General features: G+C 43.9%; 1 protein-coding gene across 3 annotated transcripts in view; it reads left to right on the top strand.

Annotated features, from left to right (window-relative positions):
• CLDN10 (claudin 10) overlaps positions 1-19,685 on the top strand; it is a 127,709-nt gene that overhangs the window by 93,997 nt on the left and 14,027 nt on the right. For 2 of the 3 annotated variants that reach the window (XM_045070874.1, XM_045070875.1), the window contains exons 2-3: positions 17,649-17,810; positions 17,898-17,979. In XM_045070874.1, coding sequence (XP_044926809.1) covers positions 17,649-17,810; positions 17,898-17,979 — 244 coding nt within the window. Of the gene's footprint in view, positions 1-8,889; positions 9,192-17,648; positions 17,811-17,897; positions 17,980-19,685 lie in introns of those variants that run through there. The other variant, XM_045070873.1, reaches the window with a different exon arrangement.

The following is a 19,685-nucleotide window of genomic DNA, read 5'->3' as shown; positions in this document are numbered from 1 at the left end:
CATGGAATAGACAGAACAGAGTACTCCAATGAACTTTTTATAATGTGTGTGTGCACATGCATAGACGTACATACACATGCGTGTACATTTCTTCATCTACACATGCACAAACACGCGTACATTTCAAGAAAAGTGTTGCAGAAACCAACTGTGATACAATGAATCAGCATTGCCTGGGACATCATTAAACAGCATGTGATGAACTCCAGTTCATCTCTTAAAAGACTTATCGCACGATGAAATTAAATAAGGAAATTATTATTAAATAAGGAAATTAGGTATCCTGTTCAAATACCTCTGACTATAAAAGCCACTCTCTGAAAAATAAAGATAAAAACAAAGCATCTAGAATTGTGTTGATTCATTTTATGTCTGTATTTGGTCATATACCCAGGGATTTTTTTTTTAAGATTTTATTTATTTATTTGACAGAGAGATCACAAGTGGGCAGAGAGGCAGGCAGAGAGAGAGAGAAGGGTTAGGAAGCAGGCTCTCCACCGGGCAGAGAGCTTGATGCAGGGCTTGATCCCAGGACCCTGAGACCATGACCGGTGCTGAAGGCAGAGGCTTTAAACCCTCTGAGCCACCCAGGCGCCTCTACCCAGTGGATATTGATGGAATACACAACTTCACAGAGTTGTGTTGGTAGGAGGCAACATAGTACAAAAGACTGTGACTCTAGGACCAAACCTGGCTTCCACCACCTCCTAGAGTAAGTGACTTCACCTGTCTTTTGTTTGGTTTCCTCATCTCTATCTACAAGGGAATGATAACAACCCACTTCATGGGGTTGTTACTAATTGGGTGACTGTACCTAAAAGGTACCCATACAAGTTTTAGTAGATAAAAGTAGAAGAAAGCCTACATTTTGGAAGGAATCATCATCAATTATTTGCTTCTGGGTATGTTTCTGTAAGAATTTGCATTTTTGACCCTTAAAGAATTCGTTGTAAACATCCAATAATGTTTGCCATGAAGCAAGCCAAACAGTAAACATGGAGCTCCTGTGTACTTTGGAATACATTCTCACCAGTTGTATCTAGAGGACCGCAGAGAGGGAAAATCTCTTCCTATGTAACGGTCACTGGAATGTTCTGCTTCCCCCCTTACACACACTCATGTGGGAAGGCGAGGGCTGTGGACGCAATCTCCATCCTCTCTTGTGCCCATCCGTCTCCTTTTTCACTGCAAAGATTCTCTTCCCAACCACTGTTTGGTGGTCCCCTGGCCCCCTCCCCTACGTTTCTGTTCCCCTTCTTCTGTCATGTAACTGTCCATCCTGACTTTCAACTGTTGTCTAGTTAAATTTCCTACCGTTGCCACACTTCCCTTTGGACAAACCCCCCCCCCCATTTCTTTCCCTTGGATTAATCTCCCTCTTGCTTCCTGGCTTTTCTCCCTCTGCTCCTGCATCAACCTCTTCTTTGTTGACACGCTACCAAATACTTTCTCTTGCCTGATTCCTCATTTGCCTTCTGTCCCCTACATCACCCCGCTTCATTAGCGAATCCAACTACCCTGCTTTAATCACGTTTTTCATAAGCAAAAATAAGAATTGAAAATAAAATAAAATCATATTATCTTCATGCCCAACCCCTCCCCCGCAACACACACACCTGTACATATACAGTCCTTTCAATAAAGCAAAGGAGCGAGAGCGATGGCAGGAAATGGTTGATAGAAAAGAAAGCATGGGGGCACCTGGGGGGCTCAGGGGGTTAAAGCCTCTGCCTTCGGCTCAGGTCATGATCCCAGGGTCCTGGGATGGAGCCCCGAGTCGTCGGGCTCTCTGCTCTGCAGGGAGCCTGCTTCCTCATCTCTCTCTGCCTGCCTCTCTGCCTACTTGTGATCTCTGTCAGATAAATAAAACTAAAAAAAAAGAAAAGAAAGCATGGAAGACAGCAAAGGAAAATGCTTGCCTTTCTTCTCTCCTTGTTGATTTGGTCTATGGCTGGTCAAGATCATTAGGAATGAGACTCAGAGACTTTCAGAGCTCCAAGTGGTCTTGGAGACCATCAGAATAACTCCTTCATTTTATTAATTAGGAAGCTGCAACTCAGAGGAAAAAAAAAAAAAAAAAAAACAACCTGACTTGTCCTAAACATACAGATTTACTTGCTGCCCAATCGGAGTGGGTAGGATTTATTAGGATTCATGAGATGCTTATTGACTCGCGAAATACAACCAACCGATCTGCAAGCACGCACGGGAAGATTCTGGCATCCCTGAGTGAGAGTCCTTTCTGGCTGGAGGGGTATTCATCAGGACAGCTGTGAGCTACTGGGGGCCAAAACTTACCCCTCCAGAGGATCAAGAGGAATCTAGATGGCCCCAAGTACCTCAGAATTGGGAATGAAAGCATTTTTTATATTTAAATTCAATTAATTAACATAGAGTATTATTAGTTCCAGAGGTATTCAGTCATTCATCAGTCTTTTACATCACGTGTCCTCCTTAATGTCCAACACCCAGTTACCCTCCCCTCTCCCTCCCCTCCTGCAACTCTCCGTTTGTTTCCCATGATTAAGAGTCTCTTGTGGTTTGTCTCCTTCTCTGATTCTGTCTCGTTTCATTTTTCCTCCCTTCCCCGACGATCCTGTTTTGTTTCTTAAATTCCACATACAAGTGAGATCATATGATAATTGTCTTTCTCTGACTGACTTATTTCACTTAGCTTAACACTCTCTAGTTCCATCCCTGTGGTTGCAAATGGCGAGATTTCATTTTTTTTTTTGATGGCTGAGTAGTATTCCATTGTCTATATATATCACATCTTCTTTATCCATTCATCTGTCGATGAACATCTGGGCTCTTTCTATAGTTTGGCTATTGTGGACATTGCTGCTATAAACATTCAGGTGCACATGTCCCTTCGGATCACTACATTTGTATCTTTAGGGTAAATACCCAGTAGTGCGATTGCTGGGTCGTAGGATAGCTCTATTTTCAACTTTTTGAGGAACCTCCATGCCATTTCCCAGAATGACTGCACCAGCTTGCATTCCCACTAACGGTGTAGGAGGGTTCCCCTTTCTCCACATCCTCACCAACACCTGTTGTTTCCTGACTTGTTACATTTAGCCAGGGATTTAGTGCATTTTAAATGTAATGCAGGAAAAACAAGTCCACAAAACACATGTCACCAACTTGCAACAAGTCCATTGAAACATTCTTCTTCTTTTTTTTTTTTTAGATTTTATTTATTTATTTGTCAGAGAGAGAGAGCACAAGTGGAGGGAGCAGCACACAGAGGGAGAAGCATGCTCCCCAAAGAGCAAGGAGCCGGATGCAGGACTCGATCCCAGAACCCTTGGATCTTGACTCGAGCTGAAGGCAGAGGCTTAACAGACTGAGCCACCCAGGCGCCCCCCCACCCCGTGAACTGTTCTGATACAGTACAGCCTTAGACAATACCAAATGCCAAAATAAAAATACTGTTTCCTCATAATTTGCAGAAAAATTATATATATATACATACATACATATATACACACAAATATATGATTAATGATGCAATGATAAACATGAGTGTTCATTCCCATAATACTCCTATCACTCTGTAGTAGCTTTCCTGCTAAGCAGATTATAAATATCATAGAATTTGCCTCGATAGAATTAGTGTAGAGCATTAAGATAAACAGAGTCTTAGGGAAAATAGAAGGAAAAAGAACACAGATATGCTATTTTACTCTCTTAGTATCGGCATTAATGTCTTCTCTAACATGGTGTAACAGTATTTGGCTTCTGGGTAGTTGTTTTAGTTAATACTACTTTATCAGAACTTAGTTTCTTCCCAGCTGATTAGCAGCACCCACCTCCCTTGCGTCTAGGAAGGAGCTAATGTCTACTGAAACCAAATTTGATGCCTAGAAAATCCTTGAGTTAAGAGGCACACCTGTGTTGTTTGGCAGGTGAGTTGAATCTCAAGAATTTCTCCAAATCTCCTGTTAAGTCGGCTAAACTGGTTTCACTCCTATTAAACAACCCTGGGGCAGGGGGTGGGGGGAGTCCTCTATTTATCCTTAATAAGCATAATAATGCCAAAGAAATAACTTCCAATGCTAATCTCAGTGGTGTAGGTCTCAAAAGGGGAAAAGTTCAGAATATCTTTCAGGACATTCGATGGCTCCTTGTCAAATTTATTAATTTATAGATAAATTAGTATCATCATATTGGAAAAAAATCCACGGTTTTTTGTAAAGACCAGAATATTGTTAGTTAATTAAGATGTTACTTTGAATAACTTGGAGAAACAACTTTTTAGCTGTATTCACACAATATTCAAAGAATGGGGGCACCGGGGTGGCTCAGTGGGTTAAAGCCTCTGCCTTCAGCTCAGGTCATCATCCCAGGGTCCTGGGATCTCAAGCCCCACATTGGGCCCTCTGCTCAGCAGGGAGCCTGCTTCCCCCTTTGTCTCTGCCTACTTGTGATCTCTGTTTGTCAAGTAAATAAATAAAATCTTTAAAAAAAAATTAAGGATAGATCATCATGAATAAGTAAATAAAAATTTCAGTGAACTGAATCCTGAAGAAAATAAGGAAGCATTTATCAACGGAAAGGTACTCTGTAAATAGGTTTGCAGATTAACTGCAAAGGTTATCTGGGAATCTATAATCTTAAAGTGAAATAGACCATTTATTTAGAGATTTTTAAAAAATTTCTATCCAGTCTTTTTTTATTTTTTAGATATTCTTATGTTGAAGTATGTTGTTGCCTAGTCTGAGGTTTCTTCTGACTGAACAGGTTTTGAAATATATAGAATATAAGACGTTTTAAAATAGATGCTTGATTCATTACATAATGCTCTTTAGGTACTGAAGGAAGTTAACATTTTCATCTTTTGGTCAGGCACTTGTGGGTTCTAAAATAAAACTCTTTGGCAATTATGCAGGACGTGCCAGGGAAGAAAAAGAAAGAGTTTAGGCTCTCTAACCTCATACAACGGACAAAGGATAAAAGTAAAAGAAATGAATCAAATCCACAGGCGTGACGACCCTAGTCTGTTTCAGCAGGCAAAGGAGCTAATAGCATTGCCATCCAGGTCTTAATTTATGGATCCCTTGAGGTATTTTCAACTGCTTTGAAGTTGAAATTGTGGGCCACAGTCTCTTTTTTACTCTTTTACAGAGTAAAAGAATATTTCTTTTTTCAAAGTTTTCAACCAAGAGATTCATTTTCTTTCTCTCTATAATGCACACCATCTGTTTTACTAAACTAACAGTTTATAGCCATATATATATATATATATATATGATATATATATATATATATCTCAACCAGTCAGAGCTGTGGTTCCCAGCCTGGTTATACACTTATACACTAGAAGCTTTGGAAAACTCACTCCCGGCATTACCCCTAGAGATTCTGGGCTTCAATAAGTGGTCTGGTGATGCAGCAGAGAGAAAGAAAGTCTTTCTTGGAGTTCCAAGTTGGAATTCTTGGAGGATTTTTTTTTTTTTTCCCTCTGGAAACTATGTTGAAATGGTGATCCAGATTCATGGATTCTTTTTTTAAGATTTACTTATTTACTTATTAGGGGCACCTGGGTGGCTCAGTTGGTTGAGCCTTCAGCTCAGGTCATGATCCTGGAGTCCTGGGATTGAGTCCCCCATCGGGCTCCAGCTCCACAGGGAGTCTGCTTCACCCTCTGACCTTCTTCTCTCTCATGCTCTCTCTCTATCTCAAATAAAAATAAACAAAATTAAAAAAAAATTTACTTATTTATTTTAGAGAGAGACGGAGAGAGTGAGCCCACATGAGTAGGAGGAGGGGCAGAGGGTGAGAGAGAAACCACAAGCATGTCCACCGAGCATGAAGCCTACACAGGGGCTCGATCCCAGGACCCTGAAATCATGACCTGAACGGAAATCAAGAGTCCACCACTTAACGGACTGAGCCACCCAGGCACCCCTGGGTTTATGGATTTTTTTTAAAAAAGATTTATTTATTTATTTATTTATTTGACAGACAGAGATCACAACACAAGTAGGCAGAGAGGCAGGCAGAGAGTGAGAGGAGGAAGCAGGCTCTCGGCTAAGCAGAGAGCCCAATGTGGGGCTCGATCCTAGGACCCTGAGATCATGACTTGAGCAGAAGTCAGAGGCTTTAACCCACTGAGCCACCCAGGGGCCCCTTATGGATGTTTTTTAAAGTACAATAGGGAAAGCTACATAATCGGTTAAGTAAACATTCAGGGGCTGGTCTAAAACACCAAACCATTCTTCATAGTTCTTTTCTTTAAAACACACAATGAGCTTTGATTCCAAACAATGAAATCTAGAACCAACCTATTATTAAATTAGGAACTGCTTGAGTCTTCAGAGCACAATACTATACATTTTTGTGTGTCAAATGACTCAGGGTTTTTTCTGGAAGAAAAAAAAAAAAGAAAGAAAGAATCAATAAATTTAGTACCTGCCAGGAGGAAGACACGAAGAGACTGTCAAACAAGGCTAGAAATAAAGTACAAAACCCAAATACATGCAATTTTGAATTTTAGGAAACGCCATAGGGAATGTCCTGGTTCATGATTTTTTGTGTTTTCTGAATAGTAAACTGGGTTAGAAATAGATGAGTCAGAAAACAATATGGCGGAGAGACCCTAATGGAAATACACTGGAGAGCAAGAAAGAAGGTGATAAAAGCTCATTAAAAGGCAAATCATACAAAAGAATAGTGGACAGTTTGTAGTCAATAGAGAAAGGTGATCTATTCGAACAGCAGCAAAGATGAGAAGGATGAGGGGTACCAGGTGCTTCCCAAACTCTTTTGAAGCTTGACACACCGGGACAAGGTGGGACCAAGAGCAGTGCAGAAGTGGAACCATGTGTGCGTCCCACCGTGTACACACCATCTTCACCCTTATTCCCATTCGTCCAAAGCATGACACGACCGTGCACACACAACACAGCTGCCGGGGCTGCTGCCTGGCTCCAGGGTAGGACTTACCTTGTATTGTCTCAGCACAGATGATGGCATTTAGGTGGAAGAAAAAGAGACAGGGTTGAGGCGCTTGAGTGGCTCAGTCCATTAAACATCTGCCTTCCGCTTGCGTCATGATCCTGGGGTCCTTGGTTTGAGCCCTGCATCAGGCTCTCTGCTCAGCAGGGAGTCTGCTTCTCCCTCTCCCTGTGTGCCCTCTCTCTCTCTCTCAAGTAAATAAATAAAATCTTAAAAAAAAAAAAAAAAGGAAAAGAGGTTTGAGCTCATTACACAGAAAAACTTTCTAAAGGGCTGTCAAACCAATACACAACAAAACCAGAACATATGCACTGAACCCCATCGGCCTGAAATTGTAGCATGAACCAAATACTATCTCAAGAAATAGACTAATTGGGCTGAGCCTGGAATGTATCCTAATGGTCTCCAGCATCCTTCCTAATGTAAATTTCGATGATTCTATAGTCCAAACTTCTCTTTTCTTCACAGACATCTAATCACTTCTACTTTCATTCTGTACCAATTTGGTTGAAACAAAAAGTGACAAGAGCACACTTATGGTGATGAGCACTGAGCAATGTATAGTGTAGTCGAATTCTATACTGTATAACTGAAACTAATATTAACACTATATGTTAATTATACTGGAATTAAAATTTAAAAAGATATTAAAAGACAGTGACAAAGAGGAATTGAGAAACTCTTCACAATGAGTGAAAGTGTGACACAGAGGGTTAGCAACCAGCTTTATTGTAGAGGACTGATTTACAGGTTTTTAGACCTTTGGTTACTTTTGGCAAGAAGTGAATCTTGAAAGCTCATACCAAGAACCGCAAGAACTTTAAAGGGACAAATAGCCCCATAATAAAGCCAGCGTCTTTGTTCTCTTATTTATGCCCAGATTCGTGACCTCAGAAACTGAAAGGACAACTTGATCTTTATGTTTAATTCGATACAGCAATGAAGACACGAATGAGTTTATTTTTCATTCAGGTGCAAAAGGTGGCAGTCCCAAAAAATAAAGTAAAACAAGATATGGAACAGTGTTCACTGTGACAGAGCCATCCGCTGATAGAACAGACTCGCAGAACTGGGAGCAAGACCGGACGTCCAGGGAAAATGTCTTAACTGCTTCTCCTACGCGTACTGCTCGGGCACAAGCAGGCCAGCCTTGAGGCTGGAACATTCAAGATCAAAATGGCAAGGAAGGCTGCTGCCACTGAGCTTACGCGCTCCACGTCCTGCGGTCTTGAATTTAAGCCTGTGCCCCACACATCTTAGGATGACTTTTTGCATATCGCGGGGCCAAAAAAGAACTGCAGAGATTTAAGGGCAAGGCCTATTTCAAGCCCAGAACTGCAGTGGTCCCTCCGTGACAGGCTGAACAGGGTCACGCAGAGGAGCGTAGCATGAAAACCTTTAGAGTTCAGCAAGCCTAGGGCTGCGGCGTGATCTGGCAGGCCGTGTCCTTTCCGAAGGCTTTTTCTGCTCTGCTTTTGCACTCCAGAAGCCGAGCTATTTGCCAGGGGTAGGACGGGGGAGGGGGAGGAGGATGGAGGGGGAGGAGATGGAGGGGGAGAGGGAGGGGGATGGAGGGAGAGAGGGAGGGGGAGGAGGGAGGGAGAGGAGGGAGGTGGGGGGGCACGAAGCGGGCTGTCCACATCCTGCTGCCAGTCTGTCCAACAGGATCGCCGCTCTCCAGGGTCCCGGCCCCGAGATACCAGGGCTGGGGGCGAGGAGAGCGCAGGCCACGTTTCCCCCAGAACCCCCGACCCTGGGCGCCGGGTCAGCTGGCTGGAGAGAACCCAGGCAGCGAGCCTAAGAGCTCCCCGCCAGCCCTCTCCGCCCCGGAGGGAGCGTCCTGTCCTCGGGCCCGTGCGCGCCCCCTAGCGCCGGTCCGCGGACGGGGCGGGGCGGGGCGGGGCGGGGCGGGGCGGGGCGGGGCGGAGCCCCGGGGCCGGGAGCGCGGGGGGCCGTGGCACCCAGTGGAGGCGCGAGCGCGAGCGCGAGCGCGGCTGCAGCGGGCGGCATGGCGAGCACGGCCTCGGAGATCATCGCCTTCATGGTTTCCATCTCCGGCTGGGTGCTGGTGTCCTCCACGCTGCCCACCGACTACTGGAAGGTGTCCACCATCGACGGCACGGTCATCACCACCGCCACCTATTGGGCCAACCTGTGGAAGACGTGCGTTACCGACTCCACGGGCGTCTCCAACTGCAAGGACTTCCCCTCCATGCTGGCGCTGGACGGTCTGCATCCCCTCGGCCCCTGCCCCCGGCCCTCGCTCCAGCCCGGCGGGGCCGCGGGGCGCCCTCTTGGCCCTCTGACCACCCCCTCCCCGGCCGGACTCCCTCGGAGGCCCGGGTCCGCTTTACCCCCAGGGCCTGGGGGAGCCGCGGAGAGCCCCATGCCCTTCGCCGCCGTGTCCGGACGCGTGTCCCGCGGGGGCGCCTGCCGGAGCCCGGCGCCCCGGGGCGGGAGAGGGGGACACTCCTGGGGGGGAGGGTGGGCGACTCAGGAGTCCGGAGGGGGGTGCGGAGGGAAGCACCTTTGCAGTCCCGAGAGTCGAGGACACGGTTGCGGGATCCCCATCTCTCGGGGACTGTTAGGACACGGAGTGACGCTGGTCCCCTGCACCCAGCACTCCCCGAAAGAGCTGGATCCTGAGTAAAGTGGTATCATCCACATGTCAACGCCAAATTTGCTTGTCCTCAACTCCCTTTAACCGTTTTGTCAGTTCTTTTAAAAATAGGCAAGGGGAAATAAACATATTGCGGGGAGTGTCAACCGGTTCCCGCCTCTCCCCAACGGAGAAAGAAAACAACCCCACGCTTCAACAAATGTGTCCTCCTGGGCTTTAATGCTTCCTCCAAGTTTTAGACAAATAAATAGCCCTTGCCTGTGCCGCATTGGTAGAGAATCCTGGCTAGCAAGAATCTTGTGCCAGAGACTGCCAAGGACTGTGTCGGTGCCTCCCTCATTTGCTCTCCGGGTCTCTCTCCTGCGGTTCTTTTGTAGATCGTTTGTTTTCAGTTGTGTTCTCTATTGTATTGACTTAGAGCAACAGGTAGATGGTCACATAGAAAACTGGTGTTTTCGTTTATTTTTTATTTTCTTGAAGATTTTATTTATTTGACAGATAGATCACAAGTAGGCAGAGAGGCAGGCAGAGAGGGGGAAACAGGCTCCCTGCTGAGCAGAGAGCCTAATGGGGGGCTTGAACCCAGGACCCTAAGATCATGACCTGAGCAGAAGGCAGAGGCTTAACCCACTAAGCCACCCAGGTGCCTCTCTGTTTTAGTTTTGGGAGGAGTGGCTGTCAGCCCAGTTACCATGACTGCTCAAGTTCTAGGTTCGACAGGACTCAGTAGATCCAGGCACAAATTGAAAGATAGTCATTTGCATTACCTCTAGTTTCGAGGTGTTTTCTTTCCTTCTTTAAAAAAAAAAAAAAAAAGGGTTTTGTTTTATTATTCCATGACAGGTTTTTATTTGCATAACTGACTCCATAAAAGACAATAATTAATTCCCCTAACACAGTGTTTGCCACGAAAAGCAAACTGTTGCTCAATGTGGTATTTGATGGAACCTCCACAGACAGGCGTACGTGCCTGGTTTTAGATGGGTGACACCCAGGTCTTGGTCTGTTGTGTAAAAGTAGTAGCTGGGACACTGTTGAGGCCCTAGAATTACTGGTGAATTTCCCATGCTCTGTACAGCACACATTCAGGTAGATGCTTTGAACAGGCAGGCTCTTGTTTCTGTGGTTTACATTCGGGAATTGGGGATTGATGGTTACTGTCCTAAGTGCATCCTTCTGCTGTTAACTGTGCTGTTACCTGAGATAGTGAGCCAGATCCGATCCCAACAATGGTGTTGTCGCCTTATGAGAGTGCACTTAGCATGGAGACTTGGGGGGCAGGTTGGGTAGAGAGGAGGGAGGGGGGTATAGCCCTCAGTTGTGAGGTTTTGGAGAGAGTTGAGGTTGGAGAAAAAAAAGGAGTGACATTAATGTACAACCCGACTTGCAAAATGGCCTTTCATGTGTGCTCACGTGTCTAGGAAATGGCTTAAAAAAAACACAAATGACTTCGTACTCCCTGTTGTTCTGCAGTATTCTAAAATTAATAGCATACCCTTCCCAGCCAGCACATATAGAAGTAACTCTTTCTAACAACTGCATAGGGTGCATAAGTCTGGACAGACTGGTTTGCCTAACTACTTTCTCCTTGTCAGACAACGGGCCCTTTCCAGCGTGTCGTTGGTGGTGGTGCTGCACTGAAAATCTTAATATTCATCTCGTTGTGCACTTGTGTATTTCTGTAAAGTAGATACTGAGAAATGGTACTGTCAGGGGGTAGATGATAACATTTTAATGTTCGGTTTATAGTGCCAAATCGCAGTCCACCAACAACATATGAGGATGCCTGTTTCTCTGCATTCTCACCACTACGTTTTTCATCCAGCATCATAGGTGACATAGTATCCTGTTATCATTTTCATCAGTATTTCCCAAGTTTTTGCCAATGATTTTTACCACTTTATCATGTATTTATTGACCACTTTCTTTCTTTCTCTTTCATACATTGCCTGTCTATATCTTATGCCTACAGTCTCTTGTTTCCTCTCGATATAAATGATTGGGTTTTTTGTTTTTATTTTATTTTTATTTTATTTCTTTTTAGTGTTTCAAAATTCATTGTTCATGCACCACACCCAGTGCTCCATGCAATACGTGCCCTCCTTAATACTCACCACCAGGCTCACCCATCCCCCCACCCCCCTTCCATCCAAAACCCTCAGTTTGTTTCTCAGAGTCCACAGTCTCTCATGGGTTGTCTCCCCATCCGATTTCCCCCATCTCACTTCTCCTCTCTATCTCCCCATGTCTTCTGTGTTATTCCTTATGCTCCACAAGTAAGTGAAACCATAGGATAATTAGCTTTCTCTGCTTGACTTATTTCACTTATTTCCCGTCCACGTTGATACAAATTTGGGTATTCATCCTTTCTGATGGAGGCATAATACTCCATTGTATATATGGACTGTATCTTCTTTATCCATTTGTCCGTTGAAGGACATCTTGATTCTTTTCACAGTTTGGCAACTGTAGCCATTGCTGCTATGAACATTGGGGCGCATGTGGCCCTTCTTATCACTACATCAGTATCTTTGGGATAAATACCCAGTAGTGCAATTGCAGGGTCATAGGGTAGCTCTATTTTTAATTTTTTAAGGAATCTCCACACTGTTTTCCAAAGTGGCTGCACCAACTTGCATTCCCACCAACAGTGTAAGAGGGTTCCCCTTTCTCCACATCCTCTCCAACACTTGTTGTTTACTGTCTTGTTAATTTTGGCCATTCTAACTGGTGTAAGGTGGTATCTCAATGTGGTTTTGATTTGAATCTCCCTGATGGCTAGTGATGATGAACATTTTTTCATCTGTCTGTTAGCCATTTGTATTGTATGTCTTCTTTGGAGAAGTGTCTGTTCATGTCTTCTGCCCATTTTTTGATATGACTATCTGTTTTGTGTGTGTTGAGTTTGAGGAGTTCTTTATAGATCTTGGATATCAGCCCTTTGTCTGTAGTGTCATTTGCAAATATCTCCCTCCATTCCATGGAAAGTGATTGTTTTTAAGATTTTATTTTTAAGTAATCTCTACACCCAATGTGGGGCTCAAACATACAACGCCAAGGTCAAGAGTCATAGGCTCTACCAACCGAGCCAGCCACGCACCCCTAAATAATTGTTTTTTAACTTTATTTCTTTATCCACACAGTTTCTACACCCAGTGTGGGGATCAAACTCACAACCCCAAAGATCAAGAGTCTTCTGACTGAGCCAGGCTAGTGCCCATAAATGATTTTTTTTTTAAAATTTTGGAGGTCACTCCTGGACTTGTTATATACGTTACGATCTCAGCCCATTGCTTGGCTTTACATTTATGACACCTTTTCTTATACAAAGCTTTGAAATGTGTACTATGATCAAATTTGTAAATTTCTTCCTGCCACCTCTGTCTTCTGTGGCTTAAGACAGCATTGCCAGAGTGTCTAGCCTTACTTTTCTGTGTCTCTCAGAATAACATCTTGGGGGGTTTGATCACACAGCTTTGTTTTCACGTAGAGGAGTCGATCTCCCCCATCCTACAAGCTGACCTTCCCGGAGCAGGCCCCGCCATAAGGTGTCTGCGCAGTATTCCCCAGGGCAGCTGCATCTGGTGGAGGCTGGTTCTGAGAGGTCCAGCCAACATCGCACACGGCCCATTGGACTCCCTGACACTCCTTTGAAGGGGCAGAGAAGGCTGCATTACCGTAGACCTTGGTGACCGCAGGCCTGAGCAAGCCAGTCCTCCCCTTCAACCAGGCAGAGGCTCTAGATTGAAAAAAGAATCCAAGAAGGAAAAGAGAAGGCCCACAACTCTCTCCAGGCAAAGAAGGAGCTTCTTAGGCGGAAGAAGGAGCTTCTTGGGTATAGATGATGGTGACGTTTTCCCCAGTATCATCCCTGTAAGGAAAATCAGACCCAGAAAAGCTCAATGTGTAGATTCAAGTTTACATTAAGACGCCAACTCCACGTTCTGGTTAGTGCGATGGAAGGGAAGCTTTGGTGAGTTTCGTAAAACTCACCAGACGCTGTTTGTACCGTTCATCTTGCGAAGGAAGTGCTCTTAGCCCTGTTTTACAGCTGAGAACACTGAGGCTCCAGAGAGATAAGGTCATGTAATCAAGTCGCACAGAAGGTACATAAGTAGAAGATCCAGAGCGGAGCCTCGGGCTCCCTGCCTTCCTCCCATTTCACTCTTTTTGCAGAGGATTTGCAAAAGCCACACAAAGCTACCCACATAAGGAAAGCTCATTGTTTTTTCTCCCCCATCTCTATCAGCTCACAAGAGTGCTACCAGGGCGTTGTCTCCACCAGGTAGATGTTTTCACTTTTGCTCGTTTGAAATGGAAAATAAGGCACACGTCATTTGGAAATCACTTAACTTTTAAGGGACACCTTGAAGGTTTCCTCCAGCGGAATTCGTGAACTTAAAGTCTCTGTATTTTACTAACTGAAAATTTCACGATGGAACAAGCTGGTGATTTCTGTTTATCTCCAGCTCCCATGCCTCTCAAAGCGCCGCACAGTCTTCATCTAAGAATCATTTTCAGCAAAGTTGTTTTTAGTACCTGCCATCTATTTGTGTTAGTGGGAATGTCTGCCGTTTCTTCCGAGAGAGTTAACTATAAATTATACGGCAGAGAACTTCTAAGTAAATATGTTCATGCCTCAGCACTTTAATGTGTTAATTAGCTATTAAAGGTGTCAGTAAATTAGACCTGTCAAAAATAATGGCCTCCTTGACTGGGTTTTACTACCACTTCACTTACTTGCAAGTTTTGCCCTCTGGAACTGTTAATAAGCAAAGCTGCAGAGGTTAGCCTTGCGAAAGATAAACTCTGGAGTTTGTTGGAACTCACCTGAGGCCTGCGTCTGTGGGTGTTTTAAGGACTGGTAGCCCCAAATTTACACAACCCAGGCTTACCAACACCTGGAATCCATCTACAGCCAGCAGCCAGGGTGGTCTTTATCCTGCGGAGAATCTCGGTCCCTATTCTTTGTTCCCTCTAGCCAATGATTGTATGGTCAGGTGCCTTCCTTTGTTCATACAGCAAATTAGCAGTTTCCCCACTGCTGTTGGAGGCTGGAGACAGCTACCTTTCCCTCCAGGTCAGGGTTCTTCTGGTGGTTACTGAGCAAGGACCCAAGCTCATCAGGGATAGTATTTCTCCTCTCTTGCTTGTGCCAGGAGACCAGTCCTGCTGCAGACCTGAGGGCCGAGACAGGAGAACAGGAAGAGAACCTCAGAAAGAAGTTCTAGGAGGAAACGGTTGAATACAGTTTAAAGACTCATGGTGTTTTCATATGAAGTCAGATGAAGGATAGAATGCACCACCAGAGATTCTTGCCCCCCACCTACATCTGGGAAAACTTCATCCTGTGTTCTAAATGATCAGATTGTAGATTTCGCCTTTTGCCAGCCTCCTGCTTCTGCTCATCAAGCCCGTATGATTGCGAAAGTAAATGAAGTTTTCTAAGATAATATTTATGCATATCTTATGGAGGCTACCTCTCATACAGACTGTTTTCTCTGCTTCTTGATTGCAGCTAGTCAGCTAACATAACTCTAGACCAGAGATTGTAATAAATCTCCGGAAAAGAAAAATGAAACCACACTGTCCCAGGAGCTCCGGTGGTAAATGATGAGCCAGTTGTGCTTATCCTGATAGATGTTCTCCAGTCTTATGAGGGGCTAAGGGCCTTCCTCTCCATCTGTGCTTCTGCCTGCCTCTCCGCTCCCCAACGCCCCCCCCCCCCAGGTCTGGCTGGGGGACTAAGGGTGGAAATTAAAAAACAAAAACAAAAACAAAACCTGGCTCAGTCTTATGCAGCAGAGACCCAGATAGCCTTGCAGCATTATAATTGCTACCCAAATAAGCCTCCTTTGTCCTGTTGTGCTAATAATAAATTTGTTTTGCTGTTTTTGATAACCTCACTACCAGCAGAACTATTTTGTCTGTGGAGTTAGTTCACATTATAAAATAGAACGTTGTCACTGCTGTCTACCTTCATGGAGGTCTAAATTTGTTGGAATTAAATGGAGCACTTTCAGAGTACTCTTCAAAACAGATCCTAGCAATGGAATTGAGGCTTAAAATTTCATTTCAAAGCAACGTGGGCTGGAAGTGACCTGTCAGCCTCATTTCTTGAATTTATAATTACCGCGATCTTAGAATTATTACTTACCGTAGGCTTTCCCTGGGTACTACCAATAAATGACTTGCTGTATTTATGAATCTTTTCAAATTAGAAAACTTAATTCCATATGTAAGCCTGACGTACTCCTATGTTCATTTACCCAACAAGCATTTACTCACACCTGGTATATGCCATCGCTATTTCAGGTTGAAGTATGGCCCTGTTTCAGGCTGAAATGAAAATGACCTTCTGTGCTTAAAATGTATGGGTTTAAATTCTGTTAATTTAAAATTTGTTAGTGTCTGGACAAAAGCCACGTCGAAGTTGACCCCCACCGTGGCTCTGCAAGTAAGAACAGGTGGTTAAGAAAATGGGTGGTGCCAGGAAATGATCAGGCAACCCAATAGAATGAGGTTTTGGGGGGCTTGGAAAGCATCTATTTATATGTATGTAGTTAACTTCATAATGATGGAGTATTCTTTTAGTAAACAACTCTGCTTTAAAAAAATTTTTTTAATTTTATTATGTTATGTTATTCACCATACAGTACATCATTAATTTTTGATGTCACATTCTGTGATTCATTATTTGTGTATAACACCCAGTGCTCCATGCAACCCACGCCCTCCTACATCTGTAGGGCGTGGGTATGAACGCCTGGTGGGTATGAACCCACCACTGGGCCAACCTATCCCACCTCTCTGAAACCCTTAGTCTGTTTCCCAGAGCCCATAGTCTCTCATGGTTCCTCTCCCCGTCTCAATTCCCCCCCCTTCATTTTTCCCTACCTTCTCCTAATGTCCCCCATGCTGTTCCTTATGTTGCACAAGTAAGTGAAACCATATAATTGTCTTTCTCTGCCTGACTTACTTCACTCAGCAGAATCTCCTCTAGTTCCATCCGTGTCGATGCAAATGGTGGACATTCATCCTTTCTTATGGCCGCGTAATATTCCATTGTGTACATGAACCACATCTTCTTTATCCATTCGTCTGTTGTAGGGCATCTCAGCTCTTTCCACAGTTTGGCTATTGTGGACATTGCTGCAGTGAACATTGCGGTGCATGTGGCCCTTCTTTTCACTACATCTGTATCTTGGGGTAAATACCCAGTAGCACAATTGCTGAGTCATAGGGGAGCTTTATTTTGAACTTTTGAGGAAACTCCACACTGTTGTCCAAAGTGGCTGCACCAGCTTGCATTCCCACCAACAGTGTAAGAGAACAATCCTGCTTTTCTTTTCTTTTTTTAAATTTTTTATAAACATATAATATATTTTTATCCCCAGGGGTACAGGTCTCTGAATTGCCAGGTTTACACACTTCACAGCACTCACCAACAATCCTGCTTTTCTAAACCCGGTTTTCCTCTGTGTGCACCGAAAATAATAAAATGTCATTAAAATACTTCTTGATTTAGACTCATCATGGTTTCTGATGGGATTCCAGTTGGTCTCCTTTATGGGGTCCCACTAATATCAGAATACCATGCTGCCCAATTATAAATTTTTATAATCTCAAAACCATGAAAACATCCATCTCAAAGGTCAAATGTGCAAAGGAGGAGAAGGGTTGAGACAGTGGCAGACGATGTTTCTTACAGAGAAGGATTTTGTAGTCAGAACAGGGTGGAATCTGTTTTTGTCTCTTCCTGACTCCTCTCTGGCGTATCCTGTAACCTCTGGTGCCTCTGTGTCCTCACCTGTGAAAGTGGGAATACCAGCGCTCAGGGGCTCTCTCCTGAGGATTGTGCACACCCTGATCCTGGAAGTGTGCTTTCCTGGCTTGCTTGTTTTATGATGATGTTTTGTTTGTTTGTTTGTTTTTCTTTTTGTTTTTGTTTTTGTTTTTTCCAGAAAACAGAGCGATCACTCAGAAGGACAGTGCAAAATGGGGATTTCTCCCTGGACAGCCACATGTTTTCTGTTAACGGAGATGTGACCTATTCTAATTGCAGGTTATATCCAGGCATGTAGAGGCCTTATGATTGCTGCTGTCAGCCTGGGCTTTTTTGGTTCCATATTTGCTCTGTTTGGAATGAAGTGTACCAAAGTCGGAGGCTCAGATAAAGCCAAAGCTAAGATTGCTTGTTTGGCTGGGATTGTATTCATACTGTCAGGTAAATAGTAACTTTCTCCCAAACGAGGTACTTCACGATGTTAATGAGAGGACACTAACCACAATTCTTTCTTCTGATACTTTGTAGGGTTGTGCTCAATGACTGGTTGTTCCCTGTATGCAAACAAAATCACAACGGAATTCTTTGATCCTCTCTATGTTGAGCAGAAGTAAGTACTCTTCTCAGTCTGTCTGTTTCTAGCTTGCAGGAAATGTACGCAGATTTATCTTCTAAATTAAGTTACATAAATTCCTTACGTGGTGCCTGAAAGGGAGACAGGCTGATCAGCAGTGTTCGATGACATCATTGCAAGAGTAAACACGTTCTGTGCTGCATTGGCAAAAGATGCATCTAATCACTGCATGGATGTCACGTAGGGTCTTGTCTCTAAAGAGCTCAAGGCATAGGATTTAAAATTCTAAACGTCATCCACTGGACATCATTCATCTGGGGTCAAGTAGAGGGAAAGTGGAAGAGATGTGGGGGCAGGGGAGGAAGAACTAGGTTGTGTGCTCACAGGAAATGAAGAGCTGGCTTTGACCGATAGCCATCCCGATTATAGCTGCCAGCTGCTGGCATCTGGGCCAGGGGCCACCACGGTTTCCGATGCTCATCTGGAAACCGCGACCATGCTCCTGAAGATTAGGGGTCTGTGAAGGAAGTATCACTTTTTTCATTTTTACTTAACCTTTTATTATTATTTATTTTTTTAAAAGATTTTATTTATTTATTTGACAGAGAGAGACCAAGCAGGCAGAGAGGCAGGCAGAGAGAGACAGAGGAGGAAGCAGGCTCCCCGCCAAGCAGAGAGCCCAATGCAGGGCTCGATCCCAGGACCATGAGATCATGACCTGAGCCGAAGGCAGAGGCTTAACCCACTGAGCCACCCAGGCGCCCCTTTTCTTAGCCTTTTAAACTAGCTCCTTGATGAGCTGCAATTAATCAGCCTTTATTTTAAAAAATGTACATGATGCAGGGTTTAAAAAAAAAAAAATGCTCCTGTAGTGGTTAGACACCACCCAGTTGTGACCGGTCTGGGTTGCAGGTGAGTGGTTTGGCATTTACAGATGAGTTTGTGGGAGGGGGTTGGTTTTTAACTATGGGCTATTGGTTTTTATAGTTTCCCTAGGCTTAATTCTTTGCCTTGGGAAAACCCCAGGGATACCAAATTAGAAACAATGATATATGCAGTATTTTGTCTCCCACAAGAATATGCCCACAGCTGGGCTGGTGATGCTTTCAGTCTTCAGGTCAACCGTTACTGAATTTTCCAAAAAAGTTACTAAAATTGCTGGCTAGGTGTGCATTCCTTTTTTCTGGTGGGTTTAGAATCTTCAGGGAATTGATTTGTTAGTTCTGTCTTTAGTGTCTGTCTTTTATTCATAAATAACAGGTGCTTAGATAATGAAATAGAATGAAAATAGTCACTAATACCTGTTGAGCCCCTACCATGCACCAAGCAGAGCATTGCAAATATTCTCTTATTTTATTCTTGCAACAATCTTAAAAGTAGGTTCTCTTGGTGCGACCTTTTTGAAAATGGATGTGTGCAGTTAATGTGTACAAGGGAATCTGGACTAAACAAGTACTGTCTGATTGAACTAGGATTGAACTAGGAGTCAGACCACACAGGCTTGCTCTAAGACGCGTGGTTTACAATACTTGATTTCATAATTTTGGTGACCGTATCCTATACATATTTTTTCATCATGGGAGTTTCTTTTCGTATGATTTTAATAACTATTTTAAATTTTATTAAATGGGAAACAAAATAACTGTTTTGGACCCCAATATAATTTTTACACTTCTGCCTCTGTTGGAAAAATGGGTTCTGATTTATAAATTTTCTCCTAACTAATATTTGATCATGAGATT

This window comes from Mustela putorius, unplaced genomic scaffold (genome assembly GCF_011764305.1).
Source record: "Mustela putorius furo isolate JIRA1106 unplaced genomic scaffold, ASM1176430v1.1 tig00003974_pilon_pilon_pilon, whole genome shotgun sequence".
Lineage (NCBI taxonomy): Eukaryota > Metazoa > Chordata > Mammalia > Carnivora > Mustelidae > Mustela > Mustela putorius.
This window is presented reverse-complemented; position numbering and strand designations above follow the sequence as displayed.